General features: G+C 42.4%; 1 protein-coding gene across 1 annotated transcript in view; it reads left to right on the top strand.

The window, feature by feature from the left end:
- The window catches only part of SRGAP2 (SLIT-ROBO Rho GTPase activating protein 2), a 266,745-nt gene that overhangs the window by 222,583 nt on the left and 19,175 nt on the right, over positions 1 to 24,987 (top strand). Inside the window, 4 exon segments of the mRNA XM_042463031.1 lie at positions 1,410 to 1,487; positions 4,367 to 4,501; positions 12,976 to 13,081; positions 18,051 to 18,275. Of these exon segments, the coding sequence (XP_042318965.1) occupies positions 1,410 to 1,487; positions 4,367 to 4,501; positions 12,976 to 13,081; positions 18,051 to 18,275 (544 nt within the window).

The following is a 24,987-nucleotide window of genomic DNA, read 5'->3' as shown; positions in this document are numbered from 1 at the left end:
CTGTTGGTCACCATTTTGATTTCCATATTTGTTGGCATGTTTTAGTTATCGCTAGAGTTGATTCTGTCTGTGTGGATTGTAGCGGTTCTATTGGAATATTATCTGCTCCTAGTGACTTGTTCTTCCCAATATCTCTTTTAGTAGTTTCTACCTTGCTCTCTAAGATTTGAGGTTCATCTTCCTAGGATTCTTCTTTCCATGCATTCTTAAATTTTTCTTCCCTTTATACATTTTCTGTGTATTGTTTCCATCGTCCTTTTATTTCTTTTTGAACCTGTCGTATTTTCCTTTTCTGATCTTAAATGTATCCCCACCCTTGGTTTGAAGTTTCCTTCAAGTTCTTGGATCTGGAGGAAGGGGTTTGTCATTCTTTTTTCTATTTCTCTGCATTGGGATATAAATTAAAGTAGATTAATAAAATTAAACTGATTTAAGTTTACATTTATAGTTCTTAGTTTATAATTCTTTTTTCTCATAGACATATTTCCAATAGAACAATTATTTGAGACTGTTCCACGCTGCCTGTCTTTCCCCCTCGTCGGTGCCACAGCAGCCACACCATGCAACACCAATGCGTGCCCTAAAAAGAAGTTGCCTAATGGTGCTTGTGAGCATTGATGATGATAATAATAATAATTTGTTTTATTTATATACCGCTATTCCAAAGATCATAGCGGTGAACAGCAAGTAAGCTAATTAACAAGTAAGCTAATTTGCCCCCAACAGTCTGGGTACTTATTTTAGCAACCTCGGAAGGATGCAAGCCTGAGTCAAGCTTGGGCCCTTTTGCTGGTCTTGAACTCGCAACCTTGTGGTTTTGAGTGAATGGCTGCAGTACAGGCATTTAACCACTGCGCCACCAGGGCTTCCAGTGAACGCCATTTGAGCGCAGGGATGCCCACGCATCATTATTGCACGCCCTGTGTGGATGGGACACCGGCAAGATGGCACACAGGCTCCACTAGAAAGGCTGGCCGCATATGGACACCCAAACCCCCCAGAGCCCTAAAATCAGCCCTATGACGGCGCTTTTGGCCATCTGTACTGGGCATATAGTATCATTTTTGCCATTTTATTTATATATTACTGAGTATATTATATATTACTAAAGGTGATTGGACAAAGATAAGGGATATGAATGTCTTCAGTCATCAGGTATGGGGGCAATGTGTCCCCACCCTGGAAATCTCCCTCCCATCCCCTCCAAAGACACTAGCAGTTCTCTAGGTTAGTCTTGTATTGCACTTCTTCATTAGCTTTACAACAATGGAAATTAATGATTTTGTAGTTGTGCTACCGACTTGTGCTTATTTGCCATAACAAATGCTTTTACAGACAGACTGCTGCAAAGATGGTATGTGCTTAATAATTTCTGTTCCCATTGATTTCTCTTCCTCTTTTCTTTACAGGTCTGCAACACGAAGGAATATTCAGGGTGTCAGGATCTCAAGTTGAAGTGAATGATATTAAAAATGCATTTGAGAGAGGTACATTTTGAACTTTCCCTGTATAGAACATTCATTTTTGAGGCATATTAGTTCATGAAACTTTAAAATAGGAAACTTTCCTACAGTGTTTGCAGGCAGACTGTCTCCACCCCCACCTCAATTCTCAGTAACCTTTGACATCAAAAATCACTTGGGATTATGTTTTCTGTCACATTACCCTACAAACTTCAAATGGAGCTGCACTCGTGCTTTGTCAGATTGTAAGAAGGTATAGATTTTGAAGACATGCGGACAAGTCCAGTCAGGCTTCCTTAATTATTTCATGGCTGACATTTTCTGAAGTTTTTGTAATAGATACAATTTCCCAAGACACATTGGCTCCAATCCTACAATGCATTAAGTTAAAGAAACTTGACTTAAATACTAAATTGAAGAGTTATTCTCAAGTCATTGCTGTTACATTATTTCCAAAACATGGAACCCACATTCACCAGCCACATCATAAAGCTGTTCTTAATAACAAACAATATTTTATATTTAGAAGGTCTGTCTAGTGGGCTTTGGGATCCACTGAGGTTTGGTTCCAGGACCTCCACCCCCGCCCCATGGATAGCAAAATCCATGAACGCTCAATTCCCATTAGATACAACAGCATAGTAAAATGGTGTCCATTATATAAAATGGCAAAAGCAAGGTTTGCTTTTTGGAATTTATATTTTAAAAAATATTTTCAAGCCATGGATGCTTGAATCTGTGGGGGGAAACATCCATGGATATGGAGGCTGATTGTATGAACACACTACTGTGTCAAATTCATATGAAATGGCTGTTCTAGACTGGATACAATTCTAAATTTGAATGTATTGGTATCTAACAGTAAAATTACAGAGGTTCATTTGCCTAGAAATAAAATAAGATTTTGAGAAATGTATTTGTGTCTAGTTGCTGTGTGTGGGTTAAACACATATGTCTACTGGGTTTATGGTTTTGGCCTACTTGGAGAGAACTCCGGTGCCACCCATCTCCTTTATTTTCTTCCTAAAAATATTTAGTAAAGTATTTTGCTATGTTGTGTGTGGATTTTGACTTCTGGGTTACTTAATGGTTTTTTTAAAAGGCCTTCCCTAGATCTGAAACAGCTTTCAGCAGAGTTGGTGATCACACATGCATATCCCATGCCCCCAGAGAACAAGAGGAAGTATTTTGATTTTTTAAAAAAGTTTAAAATGGGGGTGGAGCATGTGGAACACTGATGCTACCCTCTAAGTCGGGGTGGGCGAAGTGTGGCCTGCGCCCCTCCCCCCAGGTCAAAAATATCTTCTTCTTTTTTTTGTAAAACCTATGTGTGTGTGTGTGTGTGTGCGTGCGTGCGTGCGTGCTCTAGAATGCCCCCATATGCACTCTGGGATGTGGGGGGCATTTTTTTTCCAGGAGTTGGTACAGCTCTCCAAGGCCTCCTAGGAAGATAATGCCTAACCTGCCACAGTTGCTCACCCCTGCTCTTAGTGAGGGGTGAATGCAACCCCTAGACCTTGAATAGTTGACCACTCTAGACTGCACCAATGAAATTAACAATAATGTCTGAGTTTGTTGTTTCATTAGGAAGTTTTAGTGGTAGTTGTTATAGGGAATATTAATGATCTAATTTGTAAATCATTTATTTTATGTTAAGATAATAGCTAATTACCTCTGTCATGATAGGTTTGTACTGGTTTACTTTAAGGCTTCCCCATCATAATATCTGTTGTTGTTTGACAAGTTTTCTCTGGGATCTATCTTCTTCAATTGTAATCTTTTTTAATATGTTTTGTTTTAGTCAAAAATAAAATCAAGTAAACTAGTTGGGTAGAGACCAGAGTACTAATGCAATTGAATAGGATTACCCAGGTAGCACTAGCTAACTTTCAGATCATGTATGCATGATTCTAGATATTGCCCTCACTAGCTTCCATGAATCCAACATAAATACTGTAGCCAGAACTGCCAAGATAGGAAAAACTATATGAGAACCCTGTTCCTTTCTCTACTCCTATAATGCCAAGTGCATCACACTGATGAAGGTAGAAAGTCATATAACAAGAATTAAGAGTGGGTAATACTGAAAGCATACTCTGGCGCGTTACACACCGCCATTTCGGACGTCCTAAGGATGTCCCAGTTTGAAAAAGGGGCATCTCTTCTAGACGCCCCTTACTCTGTTACGGACAGAGTCCATAACAAATGGCAGCGGCCGTTCCACACGGCCGCCGCCATTTTGACGTAGCGGACACTCTGCGTCCGCACATCACGGCCCGGAAGTGACGCCGTGAGTGCACACTTTGCCACTTGTGGCGTCTCTTCCAGGTTGCCGGAAGGAGCACGATTTTCGTGCTCCTTCTTTGCAGTGCGGAGGAGTCGCGTGGTTTGGCTGCTGCGACTCCTCTGCGCTGCAACCGGCAGCGGCCTGAGACCGCCCCTTTTGGGCAGTCTATAACGGGCCTCTATCCAGGAATTTATTATCGGTACCAGAACCAAGTGTGCCAGTCCTTTCATTTAAAAATTCACACCTTTGTTCCCATCCCCCATAAACTCCAGCACTCTTTTTCCACAACCTAATTTAGGAGTGTAAACGTCATTAGTTGTAATACAATGTTGCTATAGACAATTTGAACTCAGAAATCCTTGGCAATTTAGAGCAAGTCACTCAGCAATCACCAGAAGATCCAACTTCTGCCTATCCATGCTGCAGTTTTATTAACTTTATGTTGATTTGAGTGTGTAAAAGGGTTAAAAGCATTTATATAATATACACTGTGACACATTTGAGGCCCCTCCTATGATTTCTCTATTTATATTACTAATAGAGCCTCCATATCTTGTTTTTTAAAATATGTAATATTTTGTTTGCTCTCTTTTTGTTCTTGTTTTGCTGTAACTAGGGGAGGATCCACTGGCTGGAGACCAAAATGACCATGATATGGACTCAATAGCTGGAGTTCTAAAGCTTTATTTTCGTGGGCTGGAACATCCTCTCTTCCCCAAGGAAATCTTTCATGACTTGATTGCATGTGTCAGTAAGTAGGAGAAGAGTAAAATGAATCAATTGGCAATGTGGCTAACCAATTTAATAAAAAATAAGGCTCCATTTAACAGGAGTTTCCCTTGCCCTCTTCCTCTTGCAGCCACACACACACAGATGCACACACTCTGTCCGTATCTGTTCTAGAAGTTCTCCCAAACCTTCATAGCACAGCATACTTCAGAGAGAGAAAGGTAATTCAGTCTGCCATTGGTGTCCATTCCATTGCCAGAAGGAAATCATTGGTTCTAAGCCATTGTTAATACCATAAATTGATGGGAAATATTGCTTACCACAATAAGAATATAATGTATTTTTATTGCCCAAAGAAAAGGCATTTCTGGCTCAAACTGCAGCAGGATAAAGTGTCTTCTAAAATATTTAACAGGTTTTTTCACCTTGGAATTAGAAGAGTTTCTTTCCTCCTCATTCACCTTCCCCATGAAATATTGCTATGTGTTAACATCTTATAAATTGCAGATTTTCCATCCTTTTCATCTCAAAAAACTCTTTCCTTCTCACTCCCAGCACTTATAGGACTTAAGCTATCTTTTAAAAAACCATGCTGCTGGCTTCTCAGAACACCTCTTTCACAGTATTTCAGGAAAGGCAGGCAAGAGACCTGTGCATGGTTGTCTTTGAGCTTACTAGGATGTGGAACATATTTTGCCTTCAAAATGCAAAGATCTGATAGGAAACAGAATCTTTCCCCCTGGCCTAGTCCATTGGCAGTTCATTTATCAGTATATGTGTGTGCATGTTATATTCATTACAGATCCCTTGTACACATGCATGCACTGTTCATGTGCCAATCCTCTCTGCTTAACAGATTAAAACAACTAATACAACATCAGAGAGATACTGTGTTAAAGACAAACTCATCAAAAGGATGTTTCACTGTAAATTAAGCCATCTAAACAAAGCCTAACCCCTTTTTCATTTTATTTAATGTAGTGTCTTTGTGGTTTTAACTACAGTATAGGGGTGTGTGTGTGTGTGTGTGTGTATTGCAATCCAGCAGTTGTTTGTTTCTGGCTGGCTACCTTCCATAAGCATAAGAGAAGTTCCTTATGACCATATGAGATGTTCCTTATCATGAACATCAAAAATGACTTTTCTCAAAGTTAAGTTGGTAATTTACATTATCATTTCAAGGATGCTTTAAAAAAGGGGAAAAGGAAAGTTTGTTCTTGTGACTTCGAGTTTTATACTGAACTCCTTAGTGCTGACTCATTCAAACACTGAATGGCAAACAGTATATCCATTGTCCCAGTATAAAAAGGTCCATAATGGAAGCAGACTTTGAAGTAGCATGTAGGAGAGCTTCTTTTAAAAGGATCTGTGTTTCACTCTCCCACAACTGGGTCTAAGCAGTTTAATTCTCATTAGATCAAAAGAGCAGTTTTTTGCCAAATAATTCTGGACTTCCAGGGCCAAGGATTTATGCTGCCCACTTTTTTCCCATTAGTCTACTATAGACCAGAGCTCTTTACCTCATCTTTCAGTTATGTTAATCTATCAGTGGAATAATATGTCAGAGATTTCTCCTACAACACCCATCTTATTGAGCTAAGTAATTGACTTTTCTGTTATGGCTGCTCCAGCAAAGAGAGCTCTTAGATCTTCCATACAGCTAGGTTCAAAGAATCAAATCCTGACTATGGACTTTATCACACAGGGAAAATTGGGGGTTTAAACAGCCAGTTATCCGGTGCAACATGCAATATTGCATTTAAGATTTTCAGTTACATTGCTATTAAAGAGGCAATGAACAGCAACAAATCATTTTTGGGATTTCCCAGTGAATGATTTGTTGCTGTTTATTGCCTCTTTATGGCCTCTTTAATAGCGACATCATGTGAAAATCTTAAATGCGACACCTCGTTTTGCACAGGATAATTGGCTGTTTAAACCCCGTTTTTGCCCTCTTTCCCCCCATGTGATGAAGTCCTTAGTAAACCAGGGCCCATTTTACACTACACAGTTATGACATAATGATTTCATTTTAATTCCTGTGGTTGGAATCTTACAGTTATTTATACATGAGGTTGACTTATAGTCGTGTATATACAATAAGCCCTAAAATGCCTAATATATAACAAGAAAAAGCAACCAAAAACAAATGGATCTTTAATCTTTTCCTGAAAGCCTATAAGGTGGTGACATCACAGTATCTCTCTGATGTTGTATTACTGTATTTTCTGGCGTATAAGACTACTTTTTAACCCAGGAAAATCTTCTCAAAAGTTGGGGGTTATCTTATATGCCGGGTGTCATCTTATAGGGCAGGTGCTGAAACTTCTGAGCTGGACTGGAGAATCTGCGGTCGCCGCATATGGTGGGGGGAGCTCAAAAACGGCCGCGGCCACATCCCCACCATATGTGGTGACCATATGAAAGCAGGAATCATAGAATCAGAATCATAGAATCATAGAATTGTAGAGTTGGAAGAGACCACTAGGGCCATCCAGTCCAACCCCCTGCCATGCAGGAAATCCAATTCAAAGCATTCCTGACAGATGGCCATCCAGCCTCTGTTTAAAGACCTCCAAGGAAGGAGACTCTATCACCCTCCGAGGGAGTGCATTCCACTGTCGAACAGCCCTTACTGTCAGGAAGTTCCTCCTAATGTTCAGGTGGAATCTCTTTTCCTGTAGCTTGCATCCATTGTTCCGGGTCCTGTTCTCTGGAGCAGCAGAAAACAAGCTTGCTCCCTCTTCAATATGACATCCTTTCAAATATTTAAACAGGGCTATCATATCACCTCTTAACCTTCTTTTCTCCAGGCTAAACATCCCCAGCTCCCTAAGTCGTTCCTCATAGGGCATGGTTTCCAGACCCTTCACCATTTTTGTCGCCCTCCTTTGGACACGCTCCAGTTTCTCAATGTCCTTTCTGAATTGTGGTGCCCAGAACTGGACACAATATTCTAGGTGGGGCCTGACCAGACCAGAATACAGTGGCACTATTACTTCTCTTGATCTAGACACTATACTTCTATTGATGCAGCCTAAAATAGCATTGGCCTTTTTAGCTGCCGCATCACACTGTTGACTCATGTTCAACTTGTGGTCTACTTGGACTCCCAGATCCCTTTCACACGTAGTTTCATTCAGCCAGGTGTCACCCATCCTATATCTGTGCATTTTATTTTTCCGCCCTAAGTGCAATACTTTACATTTCTCTGTGTTGAATTTCATTTTGTTAGCTTTGGCCCAGCTTTCTAGTCTATTCAGGTCATTTTGAATCTTGATCCTGTCCTCTGGGGTATTAGCTATTCCCCCTAATTTGGTGTCATCTGCAAATTTGATAAGTATGCTCCCAATTCTGTCATCCAGGTCATTGATAAAGATGTTGAATAGCACTGGGCCCAGGACAGAGCCCTGTGGGACCCCACTGGTCACTTCTCTCCAGGATGAAAAGGAGCCATTGTTGAGCACCCTTTGGGTTCGGCCGGTCAACCAGTTACAAATCCATGTAACAGTTACCTTGTCTAGCCCACATTTTACAAGCTTGTTTGCAAGAATGTCATGGGAAACCTTGTCAAAGGCCTTACTGAAATCAAGATATACTATATCCACAGCATTCCCTTCATCTACCAAGCTTTTAATTTTATCAAAGAAAGAGATTAGGTTTGTCTGGCATGACTTGTTTCTCTGAAACCCATGTTGACTTTTTGTGATTATGGCATTGCCTTCTAGATGTTCACAGACTCTCTGTTTAATGATCTGCTCCAGAATCTTTCCTGGTATTGATGTCAGACTAACTGGACGATAATTATTGGGATCCTCTTTTTTCCCCTTTTTGAAGATGGGGACAATGTTTGCCCTCCTCCAGTTGGCTGGGATCTCTCCTGTTCTCCAGGAGTTTTCAAAGATTATTGCCAATGGCTCCGATATTACATTTGCCAGTTCTTTTAATACCCTTGGATGTAGTTCATCTGGTCCCGGAGACTTAAATTCATTTAGATTAATAAGGTGTTCCTCTACTATCTCTTTACTTATTCTGTGCTGAAATTCCCCTATTCTGTCCTCTGCTCCATTATCCTCAGGTTGAGCACCCTTTTCTTTTTCTGAGAAGACTGAGGCAAAGAAGGTGTTGAGTAATTCTGCCTTTTCTCTGTCTTCTGTTAGCATTTTGCCATCTTCTCCACGTAGTGACCCTACCGTTTCCTTCTTCTTCTTTTTGCTGCGGACATATCCAAAAAAGCCCTTTTTATTGTTCTTAACCTCTCTAGCAAGCCTGAGTTCGTTCTGCGCTTTAGCTTTTCTGACTTTACCCCTACAAATGCCTGCTATTTCTTTGAATTCCTTTTTTTTGTGATTTCCCCCTTTTTCCATTTCTTATACATGTTCCGTTTCAAACTTAGCTCAGTTGAAAGTTCCCTAGTCATCCATCCTGATTTCTTGAGACACCTCCCATTTTTCTTTCTCACTGGAACTGTTTGAAATTGTGCCTTCAGTATCTCTCTTTTGAGAAACTCCCATCCATCCTGAACTCCTTTATCTTTTAGTATTTCTGACCATGGAATCGCCCTCAATACTTCTCTAAGTTTACTGAAATTCGCTCTCCTAAAGTCTAGGATGCGTGTCTGACTATGCCTGGCTTCTCCTTTCCACTGTATTACAAACTCCAGGAGAACATGGTCACTTCCACCTAATGATCCCACCACTTGCACCCCATTAACCAAGTCATCCTTGTTGGTTAGGATCAGATCTAAAATAGCTGACCCCCTTGTTGCCTCTTCCACCTTTTGGACCATGAAATTGTCTTCCAGGCAAGTGAGGAATTTGCTAGGCCTTGAGGATTTTGCTGAGTTTGACTTCCAGCAAATATCAGGATAGTTGAAGTCGCCCATCACTACTACATCTCTCTTTTCTGACTGTGTGGTCATCTGTTCTAGAAAGATATCATCCAATTCCTCAGTCTGACTTGGGGTTCTGTAGTAGACTCCCACCGTAACATCCTTGTTGTTTCCCTCCCCTTTAATTTTTACCCAGATGCTCTCCACCTGGCTTCCATGATTGATGTCCAGGATCTCTTCACTGGTGTAAATATCTCTGACATATAGTGCTATTCCTCCTCCTTTCCTGTTTGGCCTATTTCTCTTAATAAGGTTATACCCCTCTATTTCCACATTCCAATCATGAGACTCATCCCACCAGGTTTCAGTGATGCCTATTATATCATATTTGCTTTGTTGTACTAGGAGTTCGAGTTCATCTTGCTTATTTCCCATGCTCTGTGCATTAGTGTAGAGACATCGCAGACCATGGTTCCCTTTTACTTGCTGCCTGTGCAAGTTTTTTTGCCTCCCACTGTTGGGTCCTTGCACTGTTTGCCTTGTTTCCTCGAGATGACAACCTGAGACGAGATGACAACCTGGAAGGAAGGCGCTGTACAAATATTGTTGCATACAACAAGTTTTCCTGCTAAGTACCTGCGTGTCATAAGCATTTGAATTAAAATTACTGATTTTTTAAATTTTTATTTGGTGTGCATTGGAAGAGGGGTAGTCTTATATGGCGAGTATATCCCAAACTCTATATTTTAACTGGAAAAGTTGGGGGTCATCTTATACGCCCAGTCGTCTTATACGCCAGAAAATATGGTAGTTGTTTTAATCTGTTAAGCAGAGAGGATTGGCAAATGAACAGGGCGTGCGTGTGTATAAGGGATTTGTAATGAATCTAACATGCACATACAAATACTGATACTGCTAGCTGGATTTGTAATTGGTTGATCGGCCAAACCCAAAGGGTGCTTAGCAATGGCTCCTCTTCATCTTGGAGAGAAGTAACCAGTGAGGTGCCGCAGGATTCTGTCCTGGACCCAGTACTATACAACTTCTTGATCAATAACTTGGATGAAGGAATAGAGGGCAGCTTATCAAATTTGCAGATGACACCAAATTAGGAGGAGTAGTTAATACTCCAGATGACAGGATCAAGATTCAAAATGGCCTTAACAGATTAGAAAGCTGGGCCAAAACTAACAAAATGAATTTCAACAGAGAGAAATATAAGGTATTGCACTTGGGCAGAAAAAATGAAATGCACAGATATAGGATGGGGGACACTTGATTTTACAAAAATACATGTGATCTAAGAGTCCTAGTAGACCACAAGCTGAACAACAGTGTGATGTGGCAATTAAAAAGCTAATGCAATTCTAGGCTGTATTAATAGAAGTATAGTGTCTAGATCGAAAGAAGTACAGTGTGCCCTTCTTTTACACAGGGGATCCATTCCAGACCCCCCCTCCCCCCACATAAAAGAAAAAGTGTGTATGCTTGAGCGCCATTACAAGTAATGGGGCTCGTGTTTGCAGTGGCGTGGGGCAGCGGCGGAGTGCGCACACCATGGGTGCACCCCCCATTGTTTCTTCCAGCAAGCAGCATATAATGTGTCCGCGTATGACGCAGGCGCACTGTAATAGCATCAGACTATTTTGCATTGGTCAGGCCTCCCCTGGAATACTTCGTCTAGTTCTGGGCACCACAGTTCAAAAAGAATGTGGACAAGCTCCAGAGGAGAGCAACTAAAATGGTGCAGGGTCTGGAAACCATGGCCTATGAGGAGAGACTTAGGCAGCTGGGTATGTTTAGCCTGGAGAAGAGAAGATTAAGAGGTGATATGATAGCCCTTTTTAAATATTTGAAGGGGTGTCACATTGAGAATGGAGCAAACTTGTTACATGTCCACTAACCTATTGCCTGTAAGACTATGAATAAAGGTCTCCACTGGTTGTCTTTGATTGATAACCAGTACAGTGGACCCTTGTTATACGCTGGGGTTTGGTTCCAAGATCCCCTGTGTATAACAAAATCCATGTATGCTCAAGTCCCATTAAATATAATGACAGAGCAAAATGGTGTCCCTTATAAAAAATGGAAAATCAAGGTTTGATATTTGAAATTTATACTTTTTTGGAACATTTTCAAACCGTGGATGCTTGAATGTGTGTATAGAAAATCCATATATAAGAAGGGCCGACTGTACAGACAATCCTTCTAGTAACTTGATTCTATATCAGCTTAAAGGCAAATCAGATTTTAAAGATGAAATGGCATGGGGACTGCTAAAATATAATGGCAGCCTGTGCAAATCTCACATGAACTTACTTACTACTTAATCCCAACAATATGCAACCTGCATCATAGTCTGAACAACCCCTAAAGCAGAAGCAGGAATCATGCAACCCTCCAGATCAGTGATTCCCAAACTTTGATCCTCCAGATGTTTGGACTTCACTGCCCAGAATTTCTGATTCTCGACCAGGCTGTCAAGGGCTTCTGGGAACTGAAATCCAAAACACCTGGAGGAGCAACATTCAGGAATCACTGTTCCAGATGTTTCTAGACTGCAAGTTTCAGCAGTTGAATTCATCATGGCCTGTGGTGAGGAATGCTAGGAATAGCAGTTCTGCAGTATCTGGGGAGGCCAAATGATTCTCATTTGTGTTCTAAATGTACCCTCACATCTTCTGTTTCAAGGTACCTTTTGCAGAACAGATTGCAAATCTTCCCTCAGAAATTTTGCACACAATGCTTCAAGAACTAGTTTGCCTCTTCTCTTCCACACAACTCCTTAGTCACTGTATCTCCACTGGCTACCAGTCTTCTCCATGCCATGTCCCTCTGACTTTCTAGTAACAAACTCTGGTGAACTCTGTGCTGAGGTGATGGTGTGTGTACCCACAAAGAGAGCTCTGAGTGCCACTCCATTTGCCACCACTGCCTTAGAGCATGCCCAGGCTCTAGAGTTTTCAAGAGAGGCCTCATTCTTGGTCCCACAATCTCACAGGTATGTCTGGTGGGCTGGTCCTAGGCAATGGAACTTCCTTTCTAAGAAAGGTAAACCAGCTTTTCCATTGTCCTTCCATCATCAGACAGAGATTCTTTTTTTTTTTTTAATTCTAGCAGTCCTTTGAGTATTTATTGTTTTTAGGAAGGACTTTTAATAGTATGTTGTACTATTTTTAGGTTATAGATAATGTATTTGGATTTTAATTATCTTGTGTATATTTTTTATTATTTTGGTTTTTGTTTCAGTTTTGTAAACTGCCTTGAGACCCAGTTCTGCTGGGGTGGTAAATAAATTAATAAAATGTATATTTTTGTACCCCTTTTTTATATACTGTGGCCCAGGGCATGCATGATTACCCAGTCTCGGTATAGGGATGGAAGAAAATCTATCTTTATATCTGTCCACGCTTTGAAAATATATATATATATTACATGTGCTTCTGTTTTATTCCTCATGGCATCTTGAGGTTCTAGAAGTGGCAGTGGGTCTCCAAATGCATGTGATAAGATAAGTCATATGACATCCCTTGATCCAAGTTTTTCCTTCAACCATGTAAACATAGAAAATCAAGCAATTTGCACAGACAGTGCAATGGATAAGGTTTTATGTGGTTTGAAAAGCAATCTCTGTTTCTCTTTTTTCTCTCTCTCCTTCCCTTTAGCAATGGACAATCTGCAAGAAAGAGCTCAGCACATCCGGAAAGTCCTACTGACTTTGCCTAAAACTACTTTGATTGTAATGAGATACCTCTTTGCATTCCTCAGTCAGTAAGTATTCATTAAAAGTCCCCCTTAAAAGGTATCTGTAGCACAGAGGAGGAAAAATAAGATAATTGGAGACTTTTGGGCCACTTAGTCTGACTTCTATCTTGACAAAGAGCTAAACTATCCAAACAACCAGCTGCTCTGTTTCTGTTTGAAGACCTTCAGTGAGCAAGAACTTCCACCCCACCACCAACAATAGGTGCCATTGTAAAATTGTTCTTACTGTTAAATAGTTCTCCTAATGTTTAAATGACATCTACAGTTTTTTTAACTTAATCCCTTTAGAACTTATGTAGGGATGGACTGCCTCTGTATTGCCAGTTTTGCCAGATTTCAAACCATCACTTGGCCCCAGAACAAGGGCCTAGACCAGGAGTGAGCAACTTAGAAATGGAATATTTTCTTTTAGAATGATGAGTAAAATATTTCACTCAAGCTGTTCCTATATTTATTGGCACCACATTATTTCTAAAAATCATTAAGCAGGCATATATAGAATATCATGTCATTGCTATTCCTGCAGTTCTCTAATTTATATTGGTAAGGTTAAAAAAGACCACCTGCCCTCTTGACCCATGCCCGTCTTGGCTGGCCATCCAGGGAGGTGAGGCAACCATGAAATTATTAAAATCTATAATAAATGCCTCTCTTAGGTAAGGCTGTTTTCCATCTGTTCTAAAACTAGCAGTGGTTAAACCCATATTAAAGAAGCCTTCCCTACCTCTTGGGTGGATTCCAGATGGTGATGCTGGGCAACAGCTGCTCTTCTAAAAGAGAGCTGACATCTGGCGTCCCTCAGGGTGCCATCCGGACCCCATGCTGTTTTACATTTACATGGAGCTGGGTGAGATCGTCCAGAGACATGGGGCGGGGTTATCAGTACGCTGATGACACCCAAAGCTACTGCTCTATGTGTCGGACAGTTTCAGTGACTATGGAGGACATCTCCCCTCTGAATGACTGCCTGAGGTTAATAATCGATTGGATGAGGGAAAATAGACTTAAGTTGAATCCAAACAAGACAGAGGTACTTGTGATATGTAGCCCTAACCCGGGTATGGAGGTATGTTCACCAGTCCTAGACGGGATCACACCTCCCCTAAAGGATTGTGTTCGCAGCTTGGGGGTGCTCCTGGATTCGTCACTTCAACTGTCATCTCAGATAGATGCGACAGCCAGGAGTACCTGTTATCAGCTTTGGCTGATACACCAGCTGCAACCCTACCTGGAACAGCGCAACCTAGAAATGGTTGTACATGCACTGGTAACCTCGTCTTGATTTCTGCAATGCGCTCTACATGGGGCAACCCTTGTACCACACTTGGAAGCTGCAACTGGTACAAAATATGGCAGTCAGACTGGACGCAGGAAAATCCGGGTTCGACCGAATTACACCTATCTTAAAGTTGCTACATTGACTGCCTATCAGCTTCTGGGCACAGCACAAGGTGTTGATTATTACCTATAAATCCCTACATGGCTTGGGTCCAGCTTACTTGAAGAAATGCTTCCTCCCATATTATCCTTCCCACACACTCAGGGCCTCTGGGAAGTATTTACTGCAGTTGAGGAAAACCAGACTGGTGATGACTTCCCAGATGACCTTCTCCATTGCTGCTCCAAAAATCTGGAATGGCCTGCCAGAAGAGACTCACCAAATAACTTCCCTTGAGGCTTTCAAAAAGGCAATAAAACATTTTTTTTCCCAGTGGGCTTTCCCAGACTGACCTTTGTCCCAACTAGAACAAGTCTGATTCTCTGATTAAATCTCACCATTGTCGCCATGTGTTAATTGATTTTAACTTGTTATTGTGATCTATATTTATATATGGTTTTATTGTGGTAATTTTATTCAGGGAGGGAGGGTGAGGGTTGGAGGGATTTGGGGGTTTGTTTTGTTTGACTATTTTGTATTGTATTTACCTCTGTTGTTACCTGTCTTGATCTCCAAAAGGGAAGAGGCGGGATATAAATAAATACATTATTATTATTATTATTATTATTATTATTATTATTATTATTTCCTTCTTTTTCTTACTGTGAGACCCAAGCATCTTACAACATATGTTAAAGCAGAATACAAAAAAGAAATACAATTAAGTCAAAAATTAATTAAACAAGAAGTTCCATTTTAAAACACCAATTTAGAACAGTTTAAATGTGTAAGTGCTCAGGGCACATGATGCTGGTAAGAAGCTCAGGACAGTATAAATTGGTTATATCTGAGGGCCATTCATCTTGCTCAGTATCATGTGGTCATTTTTATGGAAAACCTATCTGCCAAGGATCACATAAGTCAGCAGGAAGGATTATGCTCCATTCTTTTCACAAGGAAGTAGTTCTGAGGAGGAGCAGAGGAGCATCTGCTGTCTCAAACAATCCAGAACACTCAAGGGCATATCAGTAAAGCAATGGATTTTCTAAGCAGGTAGTCTCTAGGTCCCAGAGAATAGAGTCTGAATCCAGATGTCTTTCTTTGAATCCAAAGGTGGTTTGGAGGTCTCTGTCTAGATCTGCATGTCAAATACAAAGCTATATGCATGGTTTATTTCTCCCATCAGTGGAGGGCCAGGATGCTCTGTAATCAAGATAGTTTTTTTTTCTAATTCCCTTAATATCTCAGGTTCTAAGGTAGGTGAGGAAGGCAAGGACTGTATTTGTCCTTGTAGCCCCACATTGACCAAGCCACCAAGGTGTCCTCAGTAATTCTTCAGCTAGACACAGAATCTCTTGGTTTCTTCCACTCGAACCTCACCTTTCTCAGGATCCAGTCTTGATATATATATATATATATATATATATATATATATATATATATATATATAGCGCAAGCCTTGATTTTATATAACAGACACAATTTTACTGCTCCATTGTATTTAATGGGACTTGAGCCTTCATTGATTTTGGTATCCACAGGTGATCCTGGAACCAAACCCCAGCGGATACCAAGGGACCAATGTATAATGAAAAACCAAAATGTAGTACTTTTGTTACTCAAGCAGCATTTATTTTATTTTATTTTATTTTATTATTGCAGAAAAAAATCTGGATAATTTTTGCTGTTGCTTGCAGTGTAAAACAGCTACCGTTTTAGGGATGGTCATCATTCCAGGGCATTAGATAATTTCCTTGAGTCTGACATTAATTAAAAAAGACAATGAAGCCTTCATTGTACTGTGAAGGGGGAAATACTCCCATAAAGTGTGGCATTGTCTTGCCACACCCTTTAGATAGTTCTCTGTAGGAAAGAGTACATTTCCTGCAGCTCAGTAATAGAATTTTTCTATATAAGAGTTAGAAGATTCTTACATGCCCTGGGATTCCCATTTTTGAGATGCCACTTTGAAAAAAATGTTTGCTTTTACCCTTAATGGTATCTCACGAGTCAAAGAAATGGACTGAGAAACAGTGTATATTTCCTGACATTTGATTAACTCTGCTTTGTGCTTAACCATTAACTGGTGCCCAGCAAAACCCAAATTGACAGGTTTGGTTTTTAAGTTTTATTCACACAAACCTGTGGGTTAAGAAGACTGGGTTACTCTGGTGTATACATATTCTCAGTGCACACAGTAATTCCGCCTACAAATTATTAGGCAGATGTTCTAAGTAACAGGCAAATTGCGGAGGGAGGGAGTTTGATTGAGTATGCTTTCTATGAACATGAGACTGAATAATTGCTGCTAAATACTGGATTTTGCTAACTAGCCAAATTCATTGCTCATGCATAAATAAAAAAACAAATGTATGTACTAGAGTTCTAGCATGGCCTTTCTGTAAGAATTGTAGGGAGCGTAGGAGGGAAATTGTAAAGGCTGTGATAAAATATCAAATTTAAAATCAGCCTTTGTACAGAGATATCTTTCCTAGTTAAAATCTTGTTTCCGGACATCAAAAGCCAGCTCACATGGAAAGATCCTGAAATGCTTCCAAAGAAAGGCCTGATTCAGAAAAGGCTTTGTAGAAAGAGAGTGGCATACATTTGCAGCAGAGAGCTTCTCCTTTTTACCCTTTGTATTGTTGCAGTCAAACAGCACATGATTACACTCTTGATAGCTGCAGACAGATCTCTCTCTCCATATGGCAACAGTAAAGTGGAATTGGGGTGGTCCACCAACCTTAGAAAATCAAAGTCTCCATCTGAATGGCTGTTGTCTTATTTCAGAGGCTTTCACTGTATCATGCTGACTAGTGCTCCAAATGCCCATGACCAGTATTCCATGTTGAATTTTGGCATGGTCCTTTACTGTTCTTACGAGTTCTTGGGCAGATGAAGGAGAAAGAAAGCTTGGCTGTGAGGGAGGGTGAAAATGGAAATAGTCAGAAGGGTGTGCTGGTTGCCAGGTTCTTTGCAGCCTATGAACCATGTGGCCCCATGGCTTAATCACACTTTCATTTGCTTTTTGGCTGGGTATGAGGTGTTGCTGCTTGCAGCTGCTATCCAAGCAGGGTGCGCAGAGCAAAATGCCAAGAAATAAATCCCTGGCAACAACATTCAATTGGCACAGAGAATAAACCACCTTAAAAGAGAACTACATGATGATTTCCCCACATCACACACAGACACACATTTAGCAAAATTCTTTATGTGTTAATTGAGGGGATGTTTGGAAAATGAAAAACTTGCTGGCTGTTTAATGTAGAAATCAAAAGTGTTAGCCAGCAGGAAAGCGCTCTGCATATTCATTCCAAATATGCATACAGTGGAAATTGTGTTAAGAGAGACACCACCCCATGAGAGTAAAGCTGAATTTCATGCAAAGTATTATATTCTGAAATGATCCCAATTCCTGAGCTAAATGTCATCAGTGCTTAGGGTGATGTTCCTGCTTCCTAAGTAGGCTCAATACACTCTTGTAGTATTAGATAAAGTTTTAAAAGCTGCTGATAGAGCTAACCGCTCTTCCTGTGCTGAGAGTTGTTGGTCTTCTTCCTCATGGTCATCCTCTTCCTCCCATTCTTTCTTCCGTAGTTTATCTCAGTTCAGTGAGGAGAACATGATGGACCCCTACAATTTAGCCATCTGCTTTGGACCCACGCTGATGTCAGTGCCTGAAGGACACGATCAGGTCTCCTGCCAAGCTCATGTCAATGAGCTCATCAAAACGATAATCATACAACATGAGAATGTCTTCCCAGGACCAAGAGAGCTGGAGGGCCCTGTGTACACCAGGGGTGGAAGCACTGAGGATTACTGGTACGGTAGGAGGTAATGGGGAACAACGGAAGGGGATGTAGTGCTAGATTACAGTCTGATGAGTAAATGCCATGTTTCAGTACTGCTGTCATTTCTCAGTTGCAATAACTGGTCCCAAAATGTAATCCTCTCTCCAAGCTGCATATGGTGCCAAGACAAAATGGTTGTAGTTCAGAATCCTGAAGACAACAGTTTGTGAGTAACTGCTTCATTATACTGAAGGAAACTAATCCAGTCAGTTGTCCATGAAATGGTCTATAAAGACATTATGGTAATTACTTTAATCTGCTGGTGAAAGCTGCACAGCAGACATTGCTTGAATTCATCACTGACATTCTTCTCATTTCTCTACATGTCTTGAGCTGACTTTAACTTCAGAGACAAGGTTGATAGCAGCTGAACCTAGAAAGCTGCAGCATGGTTTTGTTTTCAGAGCAGCAGCAACAAGGGGGAAAACATGAAACCTTCCTTTCTCTCCAGCTCAGCGCACAGGGGGCCTGTCTGCGCATTCAGTCTGAAGGCAACATCTGGAAGCAATTCAGCTGCAGCAGCTCTTGTCATGGGGTGCAGGGGGGGATGGGTAACAGTTGTAGTGAGAGAAGAGCTTTATGTACTCATCCACTGTTTGAATGTAGTAGAACTGATGGACGGAACATCAGAATTATCACTTTTCTTATCCTCTGAATTCCTATGCCAATTACTGACATTACATGTCAGGCTGCAAATTGTTTTCTTTTATTCACAGTTCCAAAAAAAGAAGCCTCCACCCTTATTTGCTGCTACTTTTAATTTTGTTTTGTCTTGTCTGCCTCTTACTGTTGTTTAATGATGAAAGACCCCAAGACAGTTACAAATGATCACAAAAATATGAAAGGGGGGCTATTAGTGCATTTATTTAGTGAAAGCAAGACTTCATCATGCAGAAGTGTTTTCAGCAGGGAAGGGGGTCTAGAAACTGAGTTTCTTGCTGTTTCAGCTGCTGGAGTTTTAAGAAAGCTTCTAAAATTATGGAAGATAATGGAAGAAACTTTTATCATGGACAGTGGGCTCTGAAGTGCCTGGCAAACTTTGGTGGTGATAAAGATTCTGTATTATAAAAGACTTTGGAAGCATAGACCATCTGTGGTCATGGACAGTTAAAGATGCATCTTGTTTTACTGGAATCAGAGTTAAATAATATGAAATACTTTGCCCAGAAATACTAAATACTGTATAATACATCTTCTGGTTGTAACCTTTCTGGAGTATTATATGTATATTTTTCTTTCTTTATGAAAATAAACATTACTATACTGTATTAAAAACTTTTTTGAAATGTAATCTGAGAACAGTATAAAATGCAAAGCAGTATAAACTTTCTATCACTTTACTAGCAAACAATTTGGAAAAGACGTTTTCAGAAACAATTTGGCTCCATTATTTCCAATGGCTGAAGCCATGTTTATGTTTTACTGCATAAAATTGTCATATTTTAGCCATGAAGCAATTTGCATTGGTTAAGTCTTACTGAATCCTTTTTTTTTGTAACAGTGTGATCACTTTTAAAAATGAGTCCTCTTCAAAGGGAGATTGCAGGATTGGAGGAGATTACTGATTCAAATAACTGAAGGATTTCCCAGTTTTGTATGTTTACCTACAGATGTATCAAAGGGGAGAGTGTACCTGTCTGAGTCTTGGTACTAATCTTTCCCACTAGTGGGAGGGAGTATATGGAAACAGTGGCAGAGGAAGTGTTGTACAGGTCCCCAGGTGTGTAGTCAACTTCATTAAGTAATAATCATTACCTTGCCAAATCCAACTGTTTCCATTGCACCAAATGTTACTCTTCCTTTTAACTGTCAATGTCGAAAAGATTTTTCATATCATTTTTATTTTATACACATCCATTTTTGTCGTCCCCCTTTTGATTTCACACAGCTGGCTTTCCCTGACTTTCCAGTCATTTGTGATGTAAATCTATGTGACAAACGCCTACATAGTTCAGCATGGTATATGATAACACTAGTGAGAAGTTCTGATGCTGAAAGACTTCTGAAAATGACTTGGCTGCACTCTGAGTGAGTGTTAAAGTGCGCACAAGGGCAGGGCACATGCAGTTACCCAGCATAACATGAAGATGGAGGCAGAAACGGGGTTAGGTGGAGCATCACCATTCGTGTGTGTGTGTGTATTAAATGAAATGTGAAATTTCTCACATCTCTATCTTTAAAAACAAAGGAATTCACTTTCTCTTTGCATTATATTAGAAGAAGCAACACCTTAGTGTCACCACCAGTGATGCTTCATAACAATTGCAGATTAAGTGGATGGCAGGTCTTTGGCTCAGAGTTTTGCTCATGACACAGGGATCCTCTATTGGCTATGCTAGTGTTTTTTTTTAATTTAGCAAAATGTCTACTCTTTGTGTCTCCCTGCTCACTTTCCATTTACAGCACCCAAGTGGCCATAAAAAATTAGGAAGAAAAGATATCTTGTCCAAAGAAAACAAAGCTGAGAGTGAGGCACACATTAAATGTGGTCATTTCTTTTATGTGCTGTGTTACCTCAAATTCTTTTTGAAACTTGAGCTTTCAAACTGAAACCCTTTATCTTGCCTTGAAATATAGAAAGACTACCTAACACCTACTGTGATACAGATTTTGCAGATGGCTGAAATGCTACAGATTTATGTGGATTAACTGCAATGAGACATTCAGTTTTGTTCAACATGTATATGCACACAAAGCACAAACATGTCTCTTAAAAATGGCCACCAGTTCATCCTGCAGTATGAAACATTTGGTCTTTTTGGCAGGCCCCACTGTACACAAGCATGTTTTTCACTGATGTTACTACCATCTTAACAGGGCAAAAAATGGTAATATTGAGGCCTCTGAAAATGTCTCAGTTATCATGCGTAGTGGCCTTGATGTTTTGTCATAATAAAATGCATAGCTCCATCCAATCTACTGCAAATGTAGTGATCCCAAACAGAAGGACTCCCATAGAGCATAAAAGAGATAGATCTTTCCTTCATGCTGCACAATATGGGCATTCACCATGCTTAGCACTCAAGGGTGGGAGATGAACAGGTTGCTCACCTGTAACTGTGTTTCTTCGAGTCGTCATCTGTGAATTCACACAAATGGGTTTATTCTGCGCCTGCGCAGCAATCCTCGGAAACTTCTAGAATCTCCAGGCAGAAAGCAATGTATCTTTCCGCAACTTTTTGGCGGTAGCCCCGCCCACCCATATATAAGGCCCCTGGTGATCCGCTCCTCTACAGTTCCGAATGAGCCGCTAATCAGCGCGGCAACAAGCGTTGACAAATGAGCAGACACTGAGGGGATGGATGGGCGGGTTTGTGTGAATTCGCAGATGACCACTCGAAGAAACACAGTTACAGGTGAGCAACCTGTTCTTCTTCTTCGTGGTCTCTGCGAATCACACAAATGGGTTTAGACTAGCGAGCTGTAGTCAGTGGAGGGGGGAGTGTCAATAACCAATAAATCACATAACCAATAAAGTATGTAAACCAAACAACTGTGTTATTTATTCACAGCGCAACAGGTCTGTTGCATGGCAGAAAGTAACACTGCCCTCCCAAAGGCTGCATCCTGCCTGACCCTGGCATCCAGCCTGTAATGTCTTATGAATGTCAATGGCTGGGACCAGACAGCAGCCTTGCATACATCCTCAAGGGGAATCCCCGTCAAAAAGGCTGAGGATGCGGCTACCGCCCTAGTTGCATGGGCTCTAACCCGACCTGGCAAGGGCTTCTTGGCCAGTTCATGGCAGAGACGGATGGTGTTGGCCACCCATTTAGAGAACCTCTGCGGTGAGACCGGCAGCCCTCTCTTGGCTTCGGAGTAGCATACAAAAAGTCTCTCCGATCGCCTGGACGCAGCAGTTCTGTCCAAATAGAACGCCAGTGCCCTCCGGACATCCAGGGCATGGATCTGGCGCTCAGAGTCCGTGGTCGGATTAGGAGCAAAAGTAGGCAAAACAATGTCCTGGTTGATGTGGAAAGCAGACACCACCTTGGGCAGGAAAGTAATGTCTATACGGAGCACCACCTTGTCCTTATGAAAGCGGAGGAAGGGTTGGTCCACCCACAGGGCACACAGTTCACCAGCCCGGCGGGCTGACGTGATAGCTACCAGGAAGGCCGTTTTCCAGGTCAGGAGTCTCAGGTCCGTGGTAGCTAAAGGCTCAAATGGCTTAGACACCAGTTGTGCCAGGACGGTGTCCAAACTCCACTGCGGTGAGGGGTCTGCGACAGGTGGATGCAGGTTGTTGAATCCTTTAAGGAACCTCTTTATGAGAGGGTCCCCAAACAGAGAGAGTTTGTTTTGAAACAAATAGTGTGACGAAATGGCAGACAGGTAGCACTTGATAGAACTCAAGGAGAGACCTGCTTTTGTTAGTGTCATAAGAAAGTCCAGGACCACCGGGATGGAGACACAGGATGGTGGAATGCCCTTTGCAGAAAGGCAAGGAACCTATCCCATTTGTAGGCATAGGACCTCTGTGTAGATGGTCTTTGTGCTGCTTTGATGATATCCCGAACACCGGATGGAAGCGTGCTCAGGACCGAATCCTCCATGCCACCAATGGGAGAGACTGCATCTCGGGATAGTGGACTCGCCCGTCGTGAAGCGAGAGCAGGTCGGGCCGGTGTTCCAGTCGGAGATGCTCCTGTGCCCGCTGTAGGAGAGGAGAGAACCACGGCTGTCTGGGCCACCACAGAGTTATCAGGATTGCATCCGTGTGGTCCGACAACATCTTCGAGATCACCCGTGTGATCAGAGGAAATGGGGGAAAGGCATACAGGAGACCTTGAGTCCACTTGAGTTGGAAGGCATCCCCTTCCGATCCGGGCTCTCCGTACCATGAGCAGAATCTCGGTGTGTGAGCATTCAGTCGGGAGGCGAACAGGTCCAGGAGAGGGGGACCCCAGCGATTGGAGAGTTGGGTCACCACTTCTGGATGCAGCCTCCATTCGTGGCAAGTGGAAGATGACCTGCTGAGTTGGTCTGCAAGGTCGTTCTGGTCACCAGGCAGATGGATGCACTGCAGCAGGATCTTGTACCGTATGCACCACTCCCAGATGCGGATGGTGACTGCCAACAGATTCCTCGATTTTGTGCCCCCTTTTTTGTTGAGGTAATACATGGCCGTGGTGTTGTTGGTGAGAAGAAGCACCACGTTGTTTGTGAGGACCGTCTGGAACGCTCTGAGTGCCTTTTCCACAGCAAGCATCTCTAAGACGTTGATGTGGAGAGTGGCTTCCGCCGGTGACCATTTGTCCCTTATTGTAAGGTCCAGAGTGTGGGCGTCCCATCCCTGCAGGGAGGCGTCCGTGGTCAGGGAAAGGTCCGACTGCGGGGGTAGGAATGACATTCCCATGCAGACGTTGTCGGGCTGGAGCCACCATCGAAGGGACTTCTGTACGGTCCTCAGGATGGTGAGCAGTTTGGTAGGCGTGTCTTGGCCGGGGTCGAACACCGACAGGAACCAGGATTGCAGGGGTCTGAGCCTTAGCCTGGCCCACGGTGTAACAAAGGTGGTAGAGGCCAGGTGCCCCATGGCGACTTGTACCACACGGGCTTGCAGACACCTTTGGTGCAGGCAGGGTTGCAGTGATGCACGGAGGGCCTGAAACCTTGCCTCTGGAAGGTATGCCTTCATTGACACAGAGTCCAGCGTGGTTCCTATGAAGTCGATGTGCTTGGTAGGAGTCAGATTGGACTTGTCGAAGTTGACCTGTAGTCCCAATGCTTGAAGGAGCGACAGGGCAAACTTGAGTTGTTTGAGCAGAGTGCCCTTGGAAGACGCTGCAAAGAGCCAGTCGTCCAGGTGTGGGAAGACTGTGATTCCCCTTTGATGCAGGTATGCCACCACAGGTGCCATGCACTTGGTGAAGACCCTTGGAGCTGTGGAAAGGCCGAAGGGAAGGACCTTGTACTGGTATGCCTGGTGTCCGACAGCGAAAGCGAGGAACCTGCGGTGGTCCTCCAGGATCGCTATGTGAAAGTAGGTATCCTTTAAATCTAGCGTCACGAACCAGTAGCCTTCCTGTAGGAGTGGTAAGATAGAAGCAAGGGTTACCATCCTGAATTTCTTGTAAACAATAAAGTCATTGAGGGCCCGAAGATCCATTATGGGTCTAAGGCCAGAGTCTTTCTTCGGTACGGTGAAGTACCTGGAAAAGAAGCACCGCTTGAACTCAGAGGAGGAGACGGGTTCAATGGCGCCTTTGTCTAGAAGAGTGCGCATTTCGTCAAGAAGGGTGTCCGAGGGGACAGTTGACACAAAAGCTCCAGTTGGTGGGAGCTCAGAGAACTCTAGGGCATAACCCCTGCGGACGATGTTAAGTGCCCAAGAGTCCGCAGTGATGGCGGCCCAGGTGTTGAAGAAAGGGCTCAGCCTGTTGGAGGTGACGAGGTGCGCAGGAACACATCAGAACCTCTTCTTGCCCCGGCCATCCTTCTTCCTATACCCTTGTTGGTATCTGGGTTGGGAAGGTTGACGCCTGTCTGGTGGGGGAGCAGGCGACCGGGAGGATCGGCCCTGAGGGTTACTGTCCTGGTGGTAAGGACGGTCCTGGGGCTGGAAGCGGTACTGGCCTCCTGAGTGCCAGGGCGCTGACCAGGATACCTCTGGCGGGGGGGACTTGGATGGTGCAGAAGACATACCGTACTTTCTAGCCGCGGTCTTCATCCGGTACCTG

This window comes from Sceloporus undulatus, chromosome 4 (genome assembly GCF_019175285.1).
Source record: "Sceloporus undulatus isolate JIND9_A2432 ecotype Alabama chromosome 4, SceUnd_v1.1, whole genome shotgun sequence".
NCBI classification, from domain to species: domain Eukaryota; kingdom Metazoa; phylum Chordata; class Lepidosauria; order Squamata; family Phrynosomatidae; genus Sceloporus; species Sceloporus undulatus.
The sequence above is the reverse complement of the archived record's forward strand: the minus strand, read 5'-3'. Positions and strand labels throughout refer to the sequence as shown.